This window comes from Neovison vison, chromosome 13 (assembly GCF_020171115.1).
Source record: "Neovison vison isolate M4711 chromosome 13, ASM_NN_V1, whole genome shotgun sequence".
NCBI lineage: Eukaryota > Metazoa > Chordata > Mammalia > Carnivora > Mustelidae > Neogale > Neogale vison.
Window position 1 is genome coordinate 113,191,772 of NC_058103.1, and position 14,520 is coordinate 113,206,291.

Below are 14,520 nucleotides of genomic sequence, written 5' to 3' on the forward strand. Positions count from 1 at the left end.
GCAGTCTTATTCTGTGGGTCCATAAGTAGTCTTTCTTCAATTGAACCCTGTTCCCCAGTCTAGAGCACAAGTTCTTTGACAACAAAGACCAAGGGCCAGAGGTGGTAAGAAGACTAACTTTGCCCTTTCATATTATTTCAGATTTCTTTACATTGTGCATGTATAACCTATTAAAATAATTTTTTAAATTTCATTTCCCTTACTGGTTTCATAAATTATAATGCATAAACAACAACAAAAAAACCCTTTCATACAGATTCAGTATGGTAACAAATAAAAATCCATGTAGGTTGGTAAGTGCCTTTGGCTCTGCAGGGAAGATAAAAATAAATAATTGTGATAATAGTTAATGAAATCAAACCAAACCTGTCTGGCTGAATGCTAAGAATAGAGGTTTTACTTCATGTGGGGGCTTCCAGATCAATATAAAAAGCCCTACTCCATATTCAAACCTCTGCTATTTACTTAGCTGTTCTCAAATGGGAACAAGCAGACATCAGCTATCAAGTTTCTAGCCTGGAAAAATCCACAAAGGCCACTGGACACAGACACCATGAGGACATCATGCAGACAGTTCATAAAAATAACTTGCCCAACATTTTTGGAAACTGATGCAAGCTGGACTTGTGGCTCTGTCTGTTTCCTTGACGTTAGGCAGTAACAACAGAAAAGAAGCCAGATACCAGGGCTATGAGAACTTGGATGTTGCAGAAGACAGCTGGTACTCACAACAGGGGGAGTACCAGTCCTGTGTCACATGAATGCATGGAAAAATCAACCATAATTCACATGAAAAAAAAAAAGCATCAGTTCATTCAGAAATATTTATTGAGCACTTACTATATGCTAAGGATTGAAGGAAATTCAAACATATGTCGGTTATTTCCTGGTTTAAAGGAGTTTGACATCTAGTAGTGAAATAACGCTTGTTCAGAACTTATGTATTAGTTTCCCATGTGATGTACAATTTAGCCATTTGGGAAGATGGAGACATCGCTTTCAGTGGAGTGATCAGAAAATGCTCTATTAGAAAGAAGGGCACTTTGAACAGATGTATGATTAAAGAGAGCTTTTTATTTAAGTCTAATGTACACACATAAAAGTATACCTAGAAAGGCTATAGGCGAACTAAGTTTTCACAGAATGAACACACTAGTTCCAATAGTTCCAACCAGCACTCTAGTTGTGTAACCACATGGACTATTATCGTACTCCAGGAGCCTTCTTCCAATCCTTCTGGGAGGGAGTAGGATTTTGTTAGATGAATGTAGATAGAATGTTAGTGAAGAAGACCTCATAGGATGTGGAAATTGAAAGTCAGGACCCATGTTTGAAGAATGGCTGGAAGAGTAATTTGTTTGGATTGCCAGCTGGAGAACAGGGTTCGGTCCATGTTGTAGAGCCTTAAATGTCAAGCAAAGGAGTTAGATTTTATTAAATGCTAAAAGTTTTTGAGCAAGGGAGGAATATTTTGTAAGACTTTTAATGATGACTGGTAATTTACTGGTGATGGGAGAGGTGAATCTGGAGGTTGGGTGGCTGGTTGGGAAATTTCTATAATACCCAGATATGGGATAATTTTGGCCCTGCAGTGGTAGGTGAGGACAGAGACACAACTGTCCACAGGCGCTATAAAGTGCCACCAAAACCTGAAGGACTGTGCATCTTGAGGAAGAAGGAGGAGTCAAGAAAATTTCCTTCCATAGAACTAATCAAGACAAAATTTAGTAATTTTCTCAAGTAGTTCGTTGTTATTTACTTTTTTGTTAAGGACTACCACAGTCTTTGAATGCTGCTTCTCCAAGAAAGCTCTGAAAAAAATTTTTTTACAGTTTTATTTATTTATCCATTTTAGAGAGAGAGAGAGAGAGCACGTGCAAGCATGAATAGGGAGAGAGGCACACAGAGAGGGAGAGGAGTAGACTCCCTGCTAAGCATGGAGCCCCACATCCGGCCAGATCCCCCAAACCTGAAATCAAAACCCAAGGGGAAATCAAGAGTCAGTGTTTAACTGACTGAGCCACCCTGGCGCCCCATTTACAGTATTTAAATAAAACCGTGAGTTACTCTAAGGAAACGCCAAAGAAAGCAAATTACCTTCCAAAGAGCATCCATTGTTAGTCAGAAACATGGACTGTTACCTTTTCAAATGGGTGCATGTTAGAATAAATATTTTGCTGTGAAAAACTGACTCCAGCCAAGACTTCTGAAGATGTCATTTTAAAAGCAAATTGTTGGGTGTTGTTCATCCTTCTTTTAAATGATTCTTAATTATCCAAATTTCTGCATAGGATGAATTAACTAATTAGCTTTAAGGTATTTCTACAGAAAATGAAAATTTTCTTGAAGAAAAGGCCAGGATATGTTTTCCTTTGACAACTTTTTATCACTTTGGCTATGTGGATCATTAAAAAATATATATAAGTTAAAGTATCAAATTAGGCTTTGCTTCTTCCATCAGGTCTTCCTTGAACCCCTTAGACTGGAGAACTTGGCTATCTATGTTGTCTCCTAGCAACTGGGGCAAACTGTATACTTTAGTGATATTACCTGTTTTGTCTGTCTTACTCAGTAGGTCCGAAGCTTCCTGGATGCAAAGGACATAGGGTTATCATGTCCCGGCTAGTTTCCTCTGGTAACTAGCAATGCATGTACTCCTTAAACATATGTGTAGGTTGAATGAATGAATGAATGGATTGGATTGTCTATTTCAAAGAGCTGCCATGATTAAACAAAATGAGATGATGTCTGTACAGACTGCTATTAAAAGGCATCTAATAGGTATTCGTTAATACTCTTTTGGGGGGCAGGGCAATTATAGCTAAGAATCAAGAAATATATTACTATCCGAGTTAATTTATAAACCTTTAGCTGAAATATTATTATTGAAAGCCTAGATTCTCATTGAAAGACTACACTTTTTTTTTGAGGCTTATAAACTAATTCAGCAGCTTAAGTAGGGAATATTACAGCAGAGAGGGAAGATCAAGTATAGCAGACTGTGACCGTATGGAAAGCGCTAGATCTTGTTTCCTCTTCTGTCTGGCACAGCACAAAGGGCTCCAGGTATACTTTTTTGCTTTTCAAAGATTTTGTCTTTCTCTCTCTTCTTTTAATTTTTTTATTTTTTTAAAGATTTTATTATTTATTTATTTGACAGAGAGAAATCACAAGTAGATGGAGAGGCAGGCAGAGAGAGAGAGAGAGAAGCAGGCTCCCTGCTGAGCAGAGAGCCCGATGCGGGACTCGATCCCAGGACCCTGAGATCATGACCTGAGCCGAAGGCAGCGGCTTAACCCACTGAGCCACCCAGGCGCCCCTCTCTCTCTTCTTTTTAAATCACTGCCTTTATCACTATATTTTATTGATGCTCTCCCCGTCCCTCCATACCATCTCTTTCTCTCCAAAGCAGCGGGTTTTTCACTCATCAAGTAATTATTGATGATCTAATATTTACTGTAGCGTCTTTCAAAATATGTTCTTCGTTGTTTTTCCATAGCGCCAGCGCCTTATTCCTTAGAGGCTGCTGTTCGTTTCCGGAGTTTTTGATGCGTGCTGTCTCCAGGCACGGGGATCTGTAGGCGAATGGAAGGGAAGTTGAGAGCTGTTGTGTGTCCTTCCTGGGACCGCAAGAGAGGAAGGGAACTGATCTTGGGAAAGAGCACGTGGGGAGGAGGGGGGTGGGTACGGCCAAGACAACAGCCGGCTTTGCCTGGACCCCATGCTTTCTTTCGACCTGAGGCTCTATCACTAAAGCAGGATGGCACCAGTGCCCTGGAGCCTGGCTCTCGCTACGTCCCAGCCGCCGCCGCTCACCGAAGTCACTCGCGCAGCCGAAGTTCAGAACTTTTCCTCCAGCAGGGAGAGGAAGGGTGTTATTAAGTTTGAAAGGGAAGTCCCGCCCTCTTCCCGGATTCTGACTGGTCGGGGCCGGCCCCACCCCCTCCAGGGCCGCGGCAGGATTGGCTGTGGGAGGGGAGTCCCGTCGCCGGCCAGGGAGCGGTGGGCAGCCTGGAGCCCCCAGGTGGCAGGTGGGGCCGGGACCGCCGGCGCCGCCTCCTCCGCCTTCATGAGGGCTCGCAGCCGGAGCACTTGAAGGTTCGCGCGCGACAGAGGCGCGCTGCGCCGCCGGGAGCCGGACTGCGAAGACTTGGCCATGAAGAGTCTGAAGTCCCGCCTGAGGAGGCAGGACGCGTCCGGCCCCGCGTCGTCTGGCGCCGCCGCCACCGCCAGCGCGGTGAGTCCCGCGGCCCCTGCGCGTCCCGGGTTGCCGGCGCTGCCTTCCCGAGAGTCGCGGGGTTGTGTGCTCGGAAGCGCGCGCAGCTCTCCTCAGCCTGCCTTCGGCCGTCCCGCTCCGTCGCCCGGGGACTCTTTCCTGGGGCCGGGGCCGGGGGGTCGGCGCGGAGACCCTGGGGACCCTCCGCCTAGCCGGCCCGGCGCAGCACCCGCCCCTCTCCCCAAGGTCTTCGAGCTCCCGGGAGAAACCCCGGCGCTCTGGGGGCCAGTGGGCCCCCTCCGCCATCCCGGCTTTCTGCGTTCCCCCCTGCGCCCGGCGACCCCGGCTCTTTCTCTCGCCCGGTGCTGGCCAGGCTGCCCACGCGCGCTCTGCCTGGCCGGGCCCGCGGGGGCCAGACGGGGGAGTCGCACCCCGCAGTCCGGGTGGGCCGGGCAGCGGACTCCGCGCCGGCCCGCGGCTCCCCGCACCCTCCGTGGGCCCGGGACTCGGAGGCTGGTGGCGCCGGGGCGGGCGGGGGGGGCGGGTGTCGTCGTGTGCGGGCTGCCTTCGCCGTATCACTGGGGAAGTTTGATTTCTGACGGAGGCAGACAGAATCGGGCGGCGATCCTGGAAGCGGAGGTGAAACTGGGGAGTTTGGTTGTCCTTTGAGGCCGAGTTTCACCTGTGGGACAGATCCGTGCGGGACAGGCATTCGCTCGTTCATCTGCAGCCTGGCCTCCGTGTGTGCACGCTAAGGAGCACTCAGGGCCTCTCTTTCGTTGGCAGGAGATAAGAAATCTTGAGAAACAGACTGACTGCAGATGCTGGGGATTTAGATAATTTGGCAAGTCAGAAGAATGGCAATGTCATCAGCATTCTATAGTATTAAACGTTACTTAACAAGTTGTGAAGGGTCAGAAACGCCAATGAGATGTGATGCTCAAACTGCCCAGTTCCCCTAGGGAGTAATTAAAAAGGACCTTTATTATTAACGAAGTTTACCAAATGTTTATATATGCTTTTTATGAGAATACTAATTAATCTGCTTTTGGTTAGGAGTTAATTCAGAATTGTGGCTTACTCAATTCTGACTTTCTGGGATGATTTTACTTAGACTAAACAGGAAATTGTGGCAAAACTAGGCTCCTTAATTTCCAGTTTTAAAAAAAAAAGAGAGTTGTAGGTGGCATGATATTTGATGGTTTGATGTTGATTAATAAAGCATGAAATTAATTTATAAGCATATAGGAGAGATTATTTTGTTTCACATTGTTTTTTAGATAATAATTGACAAATGTCGTTTAGTGTGTGAGAGGTCACTGTGGTTGAGTATTAATAAAGATTCAGCTTTTTTGTAGTACAGGTTGTGTTTCATTTTTATAAAAGATAGCTTTTTTATATTTATTTGCTGTATTTTCCCATTTTCTTTGGCTTGCACTACAGATCCACATTCCACCTAGAGATTTTTATACCTTAATTTTATCCCGTTTTCTAGAAATGCAGAGTATTTTTTATTGCTATTATCAGCATGCCTGTTTGCATTGTATACATTTGGAACATTAAGTGCGTCTCCCTCAACTTAAATCTTAGCACTTACTTAACTGAGCATTTTTTTCTTAAAATAGCATAAAAATAAAGAGAAATACATAGTATAAAAAGGTAGAACCTGTCTGCTTAGAAAACATGTCTGTTTAAGTGAAATACTAGAATAAATTTTGGGAAAAATATTTAAATGAAAATAATTGAGTTGATGACTAATAAAAAATAAAACCAAACCAAGGTAGAATAAAGTGAATGTACAGGAGAAGTAGGTTCCTTTTGCTTTCAATCCATACCATAATCCCTAATGTCAGATTTGGTCACATGTGTATGTACTGTTGGTGTTACCAGTTGCTTGCCTCTTCCTCCAGGGAGAGTTTAGCATATGCAAGCCAATAGGAATGTAAATATTCACCCTTTATTAGAATGGTAGCACACTGTACTTGTTGTTCTATATCCTTTTTAAAAACTGTAAATAATTAGGCCCATTCAGAGCATCTCCCTTCAAATCCTGCTGTAATATACAATGATGAATAAGCCTGTGTGTATTTCAAGTGTGTGTGTGTGTGTGTGTGTGTGTGTGTCTGTGTCTGTGTCATAAAAGTGGAATTGCTCCGTAAAAGGATGTGGCGCATTTGCAATACTGAAGAATGCTGTTAAATTTCCTTCATCATGTACCCCATGTGTGAGAAATTACTTTTTCCATGCTTGTAAGACCCCACTGCATGTTCTTTTTTTTTCATTAACAGTTTATCCTTTCCATTTTTCTGTTGGGTTGTTGATTTTTTAAAATTCATTTGTATGTACTCTATATCAAGGCAATTACTCATTTTGATATGAATAGTATGTTTTCTTAATTGGTTATTTGTCTTATGACTTTGATTATGGTGACTTTTGCTATGCAGAAAGTGGTTATTTTTATGCAATTGAATTTGTCATCCCTCTGTGACTTGTATTTACATAGTATCTTGGTCTTTCTACTCTTCGATATTAAAAAGCAAAAAATTCTACCTAGTTTCTTTTAGTTTTTTAATTTGTTTCATTTTTTTTTTTAACATTTAAGTTAAATGTTTGTTTCGTATAGAATCTATTCTGATATGTTAAGGGGCATATATCTTGCTTTTTTTTCCCTCCCCATGATTACTGAATTTGAATCTTAAAGCAGTCATTTTAATTATCATGGAAATAATCACAATATGCTCCGCACAACTTTGATTTGAGGACAAAAATCTTAGATGTGTATTTCATAAATATTTTTTCTTGTTTAAGCTTATGTATCTGAAAGAGATGCGTTAGCAATAGACCGTTGTATATATTTTATAGTATGTGAAATACAGAATCTTAACATGCTAAATTATATGTAGGAAAAAATCATTTAAAATAGTCTGAATACTACCATAGTTTAGAGCTCACGCAACAGAAGTTATGCATATACACATATATATAAGTGTAGTTCTTAATTATCAACTGTGGGTAAAATACAGTTGAGAATTTGTCCTGTACTAGCTGAATCTGGAGATAGCTGCCTCTTTTAATCATAAAATAAGACTATTTTTGTTGTTGACATTTATTTTAATTACTAAATTGGAGCTTCAGATTTCTGAAAGGGGTAATTAAATGACTGTAAATGCCATTTCAAATCTAGTCAATTATATGTGCAATTATATGTAAAATTATATGTATGGTGAGAATAGGCTATTCTGTTTTCACCTAGTTCAGACTAGGAAAATTGAGTAATTAAAATTAAGGGGGTGTATTTCAAGAACTAGTAGAGGTACTGCAAACAAATATTGTAAGCAGACACCTAAACGGTCCCTACACTTAACATTTGTAGTGGAGGAAACGCTTGATTGTTAGTTATCTCTGATATGGGAGGCTGTGGTTATTTTTGCTGCCATTTCTCTAGGCTGCTCTGACTTTGGAACAATGAATTCTGTAAATGAGCAACCAAATATGTACAAAAGCATCTTGTTAATGTTTCAGGACCCTGAAAAAATATTGCTTTTTCTAAAAACATTTAGAGTTACAAATATAGCAACTGAAAAATATCTTCAAAAAAATTCCTTTGGTTCCACTAAGAACGGAAGTTTGAGATGTTTGGGGTGCCTGAATGGCTCGGTTGGTCAAATGTCCTACTCTTGATTTTGGCTCAGGTCATGATCTCAGGGTCATGAGATGGAGCCTTGCATTGGGCTCCCCGCTAAGTGAGATGCTCTCTGTCCCAACCCCTCACCCTGCCTTCTCAGGCACTCACATGTTTTCTCTCAAATAAATAAATAAATCTTTAAGAAAAAATAGAAGTTCAAGATGTTTAGAAAGCATAAAGGATTATGTTTTGTCTCAGTTGTGGTTTTGAAAATGAGGGTTTTGTGTTTCCCTCTTAGGGTTTGGAGTATGTTTGAAAAGATGTTAATATTATAACAGTGATTTTGGGGTAATATAAATAAGATCACAGATCATTATGTTTAAACTCATGATACTTAATTGAGCACTGTTTACTCAATTTAATTCAAGTTGATGCCAACCTTTGATTAAAATGTTTAACTTAAAATTTTATTCAGACAGTTTCCTAGAGTTACCCCTGCCTTGTATTTCTTGTGTTCTTGAAGGAAGATCGCAGTAAAGAAGACCTGTATTTATACTTTTGATGTCAACCCAGGTCATCATGGTGATTTGAATTGCTGAATTTTATTATAATACCAAAGCAGAATGTTTGAGTTGCTTTAGTACATCTTTTGGTACACGATGGGGCCAATAATTTAAATGATGAGCAATTAACAATTTAAATTCTTTACTTTTATTATTATTTTAGATTTATTTATTTATTTGACAGAGAGAGAGATAGACAGAGATCACAACTAGGCAGAGAGGCAGGTAGAGAGAGAGGGGGAAGCAGGCTCCCTGCCAAGCAGAGAGCCCAATGTGAAGTTCGTTCCCAGGACCCTGAGATCATGAGCTGAGCCAAAGGCAGAGGCTTAACCCACTGAGCCACTCAGGTGCCCCAGCAATTTAAATTCTTTAAATAAGAGTGATACAGTGATTATATATCTGTACATATTCTGAAATTTAAAATGATTACTTCAGGAATTGGACCTAGGTAAGCAGTAACCTTATTTAATTTGGAAAACATTTATGGAAAACATAATTTGGACTTAAGAGTGAATTAATAATTAGATCCTTTGTTAAGAAATAGATAATTCCAAGTTGGAAGCAGAAAATGTGCAAATTGAGCCTGGAATCTTTTGTCCCCCTTGAAAGCAAGGAGACTGTCAAAGATTAGGACTTAGGAGTCAACTTGAAGAGGTTCCCACTTGACCCATGATGGGACAGTTCCATCAACAGTAAGGATAATATGACAGTGTATCAAAATCTTGAAATCTGTGATTTCGTATTTATGATTAGAAAAACAGGAGGAAGTTGTCACTTTTGGAGGATGCTAGAGAGCTGATGTATTCTTTTAAGAACCAGAAAATAAAGACAAAGAAGGAGGTATGCTTTTCCTCAGGTTAACCAAGTATTTGATGAGAGAAGTTCCTCTTTTATGCAGGGTGTTTTATTCCAGCTAAGAGAAGAAGGGAGATGGAATTAGTATATCACAATTTTACACCTTCTAATGAATTGATGGATCTAGGGCAGAGACAGTGATTACAATTGGCTACTAATGTCTCAAAAAGAAAGAAAACCAGATGTAATTTATCTCCTGATGGAAATATTCATTACTGCCTATGAATATAGTCTTGCCAAAAGAACCAAACCTGAATATGACAGGCTTCTAGATCTTTCCTCCATTTAATAGAAAATGTAGGGATGGAGGAACAATGGGATGCAATGAGTGTAATTATGATCGTGGGAAACGCTTGGAACAAATGGCCTAGTTTCTTCAAAAATAAATTATAAGAAGAAAAAAATGGGGGAGAAATCTAGAGATTAAAAGAGACTTAGGAGGGCGCCTAGGTGGCTCAGTGGGTTAAGCCGCTGCCTTCGGCTCGGGTCATGATCTCAGGGTCCTGGGATCGAGTCCCGAATCGGGCTCTCTGCTCAGCAGGGGGCCTGCTTCCCTTCCTCTCTATCTGCCTGCTTCTCTGCCTACTTGTGATCTCTGTCTGTCAAATAAACAAATAAAATCTTAAAAAAAAGAGAGAGACTTAGGAGACATATTAATTGATTATAATGATGGACTTCATTTAGACCTTGATTAATAATAAAAATAGGGACACCTGGATGGCTTAGTCTGTTAAGCATCTGCTCAGGTCATGACCTCAGGGTCCTGGGATTGAGCCCCACATAGGGCTCCCTGCTCAGCTTCTCTCTCTTCCTCTGGGTAATGTGGTCGTATGTTTGCAAAGTGTTTTTATCTTTCAGAGAAACATGTAGAAGTATACTATCTACAAATGAAATGATGTGAAGTGGGATTTGTTTCCAAATAATCTGTGAGTGAGCAGGTAGGAGAAGTGAGTAGGGGGTACAAGTTGAAATGGGATTGGTCATGAATTAATTGTTGTAGTTGGCTGGTTCATGATACTGTCGTATTTTTTGTGATGCTACTGTATTTTCTATATATTCTAAAATTTCTATCATAAAAATCTAGTCACAGCCTTCAAATTTTTAAGAGAGCTAAACAAAAAACAATTCCTTATGTTAAAACCATCAATAGAGGTGTATATAAATTGCTGTGGGAGCACAGATGTGTAGGATGGGGTCAGGGAAGAGGCTGGAAGGTGAAGGTGAGCCTGGGCCAGATGGGCAGTCTGAAGGGCTTTCCAGGCAAGAGAACAGCCAAGTGCAGCAGTGTGGAGCTGTGAAATTAGAGAGTGCTCTGAGGGAGCACCAGGTTTGGAAAGGAGCTTTGGTGTTTTGGTAGGGGGTGGAGCAGTTGAGGTATGGACGAGAATTTAGACAGGGCCGCTGGGCGAAATAGTTAAAGGAAGGCTTTGCCTTTTTTTTTTTAAGATTTTATTTATTTATTTGACAGACAGAGATTACAAGTAGAGAGAGAGAGAGAGGGAGGGGGAAGCAGGCTCACTGCTGAGCAGAGAGCCCGATGCAGGATTCGATCCCAGGACCCTGAGATCATGACCTGAGCCGTAGGCAGAGGCTTTAACCCACTGAGCCACCCAGGCACCCCGCCTTTTAATTTTTTTAACCTGAATTAAAAGTTTGGATTCCTCGACAAGTTTAAATCCTTGTTCAGAGAGATTTCTAATTGGAGCGGGTAAAGTTTCGTCTGAAGAAGTTATTCTGTTGATGAGGTAACAAGTTCACCCTTTTCCCCTTCCCCCTAGAATTAGCTAATAGCCAGCAACATTATTCTTATCAGCCTTGTTTAATATACAGTGAAATGCTTGGTAAAGAAAACTACATCCAAGAATTTTGGACTTAAACATTATAACTCATGTGTTTTATCTCTATCATAATAGAGGATTTAAGTATCCTGTTAGGAATCATGCAAACATTTGCCCAGACACCTAAGGAATGTAACAAATGGTTGAAAATTTCCACCTGCCCGAGCTTATTTATGCAAGAGCAATCAAATTGATTTCTGTAGGGAATTTAATTTGCCAAAAAATGTTGATTGAAATGTACTTACTGAAATTGTAAATAGAAAGGTGGGCTAATATATGCTTATTGCGTCATTTTCCTAAATCATAAAATAACTAAATGCTTTATATACGTCTAGGCTTAAATATATAACACAAAAATACAGGAATAAATTGACCTGTTGTCCCCAAAACGGTTTCCTCTTTTGTATTTTTGTTAGCCTCAGAAATCTTGGTTATTAATGACGTTGACTAATTTATTCCTGAATGGTATAGTCTCCGAAATGATGTGCAAATGATGAACTGATATAGTTGAGTTACTAAAGCTCTGGCAAAAGATGCGATATGATGAACTGTAATTACACAATTGAATCAGACCTGCTAAGTGCTCTTGAGAGAGAGTAGGTATGTGACTGAACCCGTCAAGGTAAATGGCTGTCTATTGTTTTAAAAATCTTGCCCAACCCTCCAAAGGGCATACATGGTCAGGGTAGAAAACAAAATACAGTTGAAGATAAAGAATAAAACATGTCCCCATGCCATATCATAAACCACTACTTATGCTCTTTTTAAATTTTCCAGATTGCCTCTTTGTTGTTCAGTCAGCATTTAATTACCTTGATGCTATAGTAATGATATATGTATAATTTCTTGAATCATATTTGATTCTAATAACCCCCATATTTAAAATTATAAGTCATTTGAAATGATTGGAGCAGATGTGAATGTCCCATTAGGAGTACTAAGTAAATGCTAGTGAATTACTTGAAAAGAAGTTAGTTATAAGAAATCCAAGTGCCAGGGCGCCTGGGTGGCTCAGTGGGTTAAGCCGCTGCCTTCGGCTCAGGTCATGATCTCAAGGTCCTGGGATCGAGCCCCGCATCGGGCTCTCTGCTCAGCAGGGAGCCTGCTTCCTCCTCTCTGCCTGCCTCTCTGCCTACTTGTGATCTGTCTCTGTCAAATAAATAAATAAAATCTTTAAAAAAAAAAAAATCCAAGTGCCCATAGCCAATATTTATTGAGCATGTATGCCCCAGCATTGTTCCAAGTGCTTTACCTTAGCTTACTTAAACTTCACAGCAGCCCTAAGAAGTCAGTACCATTGCCATCATTTTATAGACAAAGTTAAATAGTTTACTTGCCTCAAGTGCCATACCTAATAAGTGGAGATCAGGTAGCCCGACCCTGGAACCCATGTTTTTAACTATTGTGAAATGGTAGAATTTCAAATGTAAAGCTATGACATTTGTTCTATAGTCTTATATTCTTGAGCTATATACCAAAGAAAATTGGAGGGAGGAGTGTTTAGGGGGAAGGGAGGCATTTTATGTTAAGTCTCGAAACCAATTGTGTTCCTTCCAGCAGTGTATACAGTTGTTGCATTCCAGTAATATGATTTAGAACATATTTGTCAACTTGATTGGAAAAATAATACAGCTTTAACAAAATACAGCTTTAATTTGTGTTTTTGATTTCTAGGCAGTGTGGACATATATTTCTATGCTTATTGCCACTTTTACTTCTTGTTATAGGAACTGTTTGTGTTTGACCATTTTTTCCTTTTGATGCCTTGTTCTTGTTGATCTCTGGGCGTTACATCTTAATTTTTGCTACTTGGCTTATTATAGCTTTGAGAATAGTGTGTGTCTCACCATAGCTGTGTTGCTGACACCTTCCTTTGTACTCCAGTTTTTGTTTTATGTACTTAATTTTGTGATAATTGGTACATTAAGACTGTTGGCTATTTTATATTCACTGTGGAGTATAAATAATGGTATAAAAGTCCTTAATTTGTCCCATTAAACTTTTGTCCTGAATTCTACTTTGTCATATTATCTGTGATATTCTTACCCGTTTTGCTTTTTTGATTTTGTGTGTGTGTGTGTGTATTTGCCCAACACAGTATCCTACAGTTCTTGATTTTAAATATTTAGGAGGATGTATGGGTGAAACCAGTGCTGAGAATCCAGTAGAACTGAAAAGTGGGCTTACTGTTTGGAGATGTGCACGTGCAAGTGCGTACCATGGGGTATATACTTTTTTTTGTGGGGGGTGATATGTTTTTAATATTATCCTTATTGATAATGTTGTCAGGATTTGACATTATCTCTGTGATAAGGTTTTCCCATTCAGGTGCACAAATAATTATTTTTTTCAATCTCAGTGACTTTTGGTTCATTTTTTTTTTTTTTAACCAGATTGTGAAATAATTAGAGGGAAGAGGGGAAGGATATGTACATCATGCTTTCTAAACTAAAAAAGTGAGTGTATAATTTTTCTTCTAGCTTGTTTTTGTTATTCCATGATTTTCTCATCTGCAGGGTACTTACCTTGTACAGAGGTTGGGGGTCCTTGAAAAGAGTCTCCAGTGGAGAAGCCTAGTTGGTATAGTTGGGTTCTAGTGAGGGTATCACACACTGATCTTTTTAGCCCTGTAAGGGAGGAAAAGCCCACAAACACTTGCTGATTTACATGTGGGAGATATTTTTAAATGAGAGCTCTTTTTATGATTCATCTCTTTTTTTAAATGTTGGATTCTTTTTAAAAATTAACATTTTATTTTAAAAAAAATTATGAAACAGAAAAAACATTTGTGGTAGTGGCTAAGTAGATAAAGGTGGAAAATGGAGTGTTTCCTCAGCCTTAGAAAAGCCAAATTGTGGGCCAAAGAAAGTCCATTCATAGCTTCTGCAGCCCTGCCTGGGGCAGAATGGAGGCGGGGCAGGGTGTCAGGTCACTTGGGTCTGAGTCTTGCTGCCCCTTTGTGACCTTAGGCAAGTTACTGAAATATATTTGTTTCCTCATTTGGAAAATGGGATTAATAATTATAGTTAAGAACTCAGTAAATGTTATTTCTCTTTATTACTAACTGAAAAATCTCACTAAGGGTCTTTCCACTTTTATCCTTCATAACCAGATGAACCACAGTCTTTCCTGATCTTTTCCTTTCCCATTTCCAAAGTCTCTACAAGAGACTTGTAGGTTGAGATCTTCAAAAGACTATCTACTCTAGCCTCTTGCGCAAGAGGTGTCTCTACTTTTCATTTGTTAAAAAAAAGAAGTTTCTTGAAGGCCTAAGCTGAGCATGAGGGAATGAGAAGCAGTGGAAGACAAGAGGCTCAAAGTATGGTGGGGGAGTTCTATAAACAGGTAATACAAAGTCATAACTGATTTGACAGGGGACTGTTCCAGTCTCGGGCTGAGGAGTTGGTGAAGGTGATTTTGTTT

The 14,520-nt window shown here is 40.1% G+C and overlaps 1 protein-coding gene across 1 annotated transcript in view; it reads left to right on the forward strand.

Moving 5' to 3' along the window:
- The first annotated feature begins 4,044 nt into the window (after positions 1-4,044).
- UACA (uveal autoantigen with coiled-coil domains and ankyrin repeats) overlaps positions 4,045-14,520 on the forward strand; it is an 88,303-nt gene continuing 77,827 nt past the window's right edge. Inside the window, exon 1 of the mRNA XM_044231572.1 lies at positions 4,045-4,237. Coding sequence (XP_044087507.1) covers positions 4,157-4,237 — 81 coding nt within the window. The 5' untranslated portion in view covers positions 4,045-4,156. The remainder of the gene's footprint in view (positions 4,238-14,520) is intronic.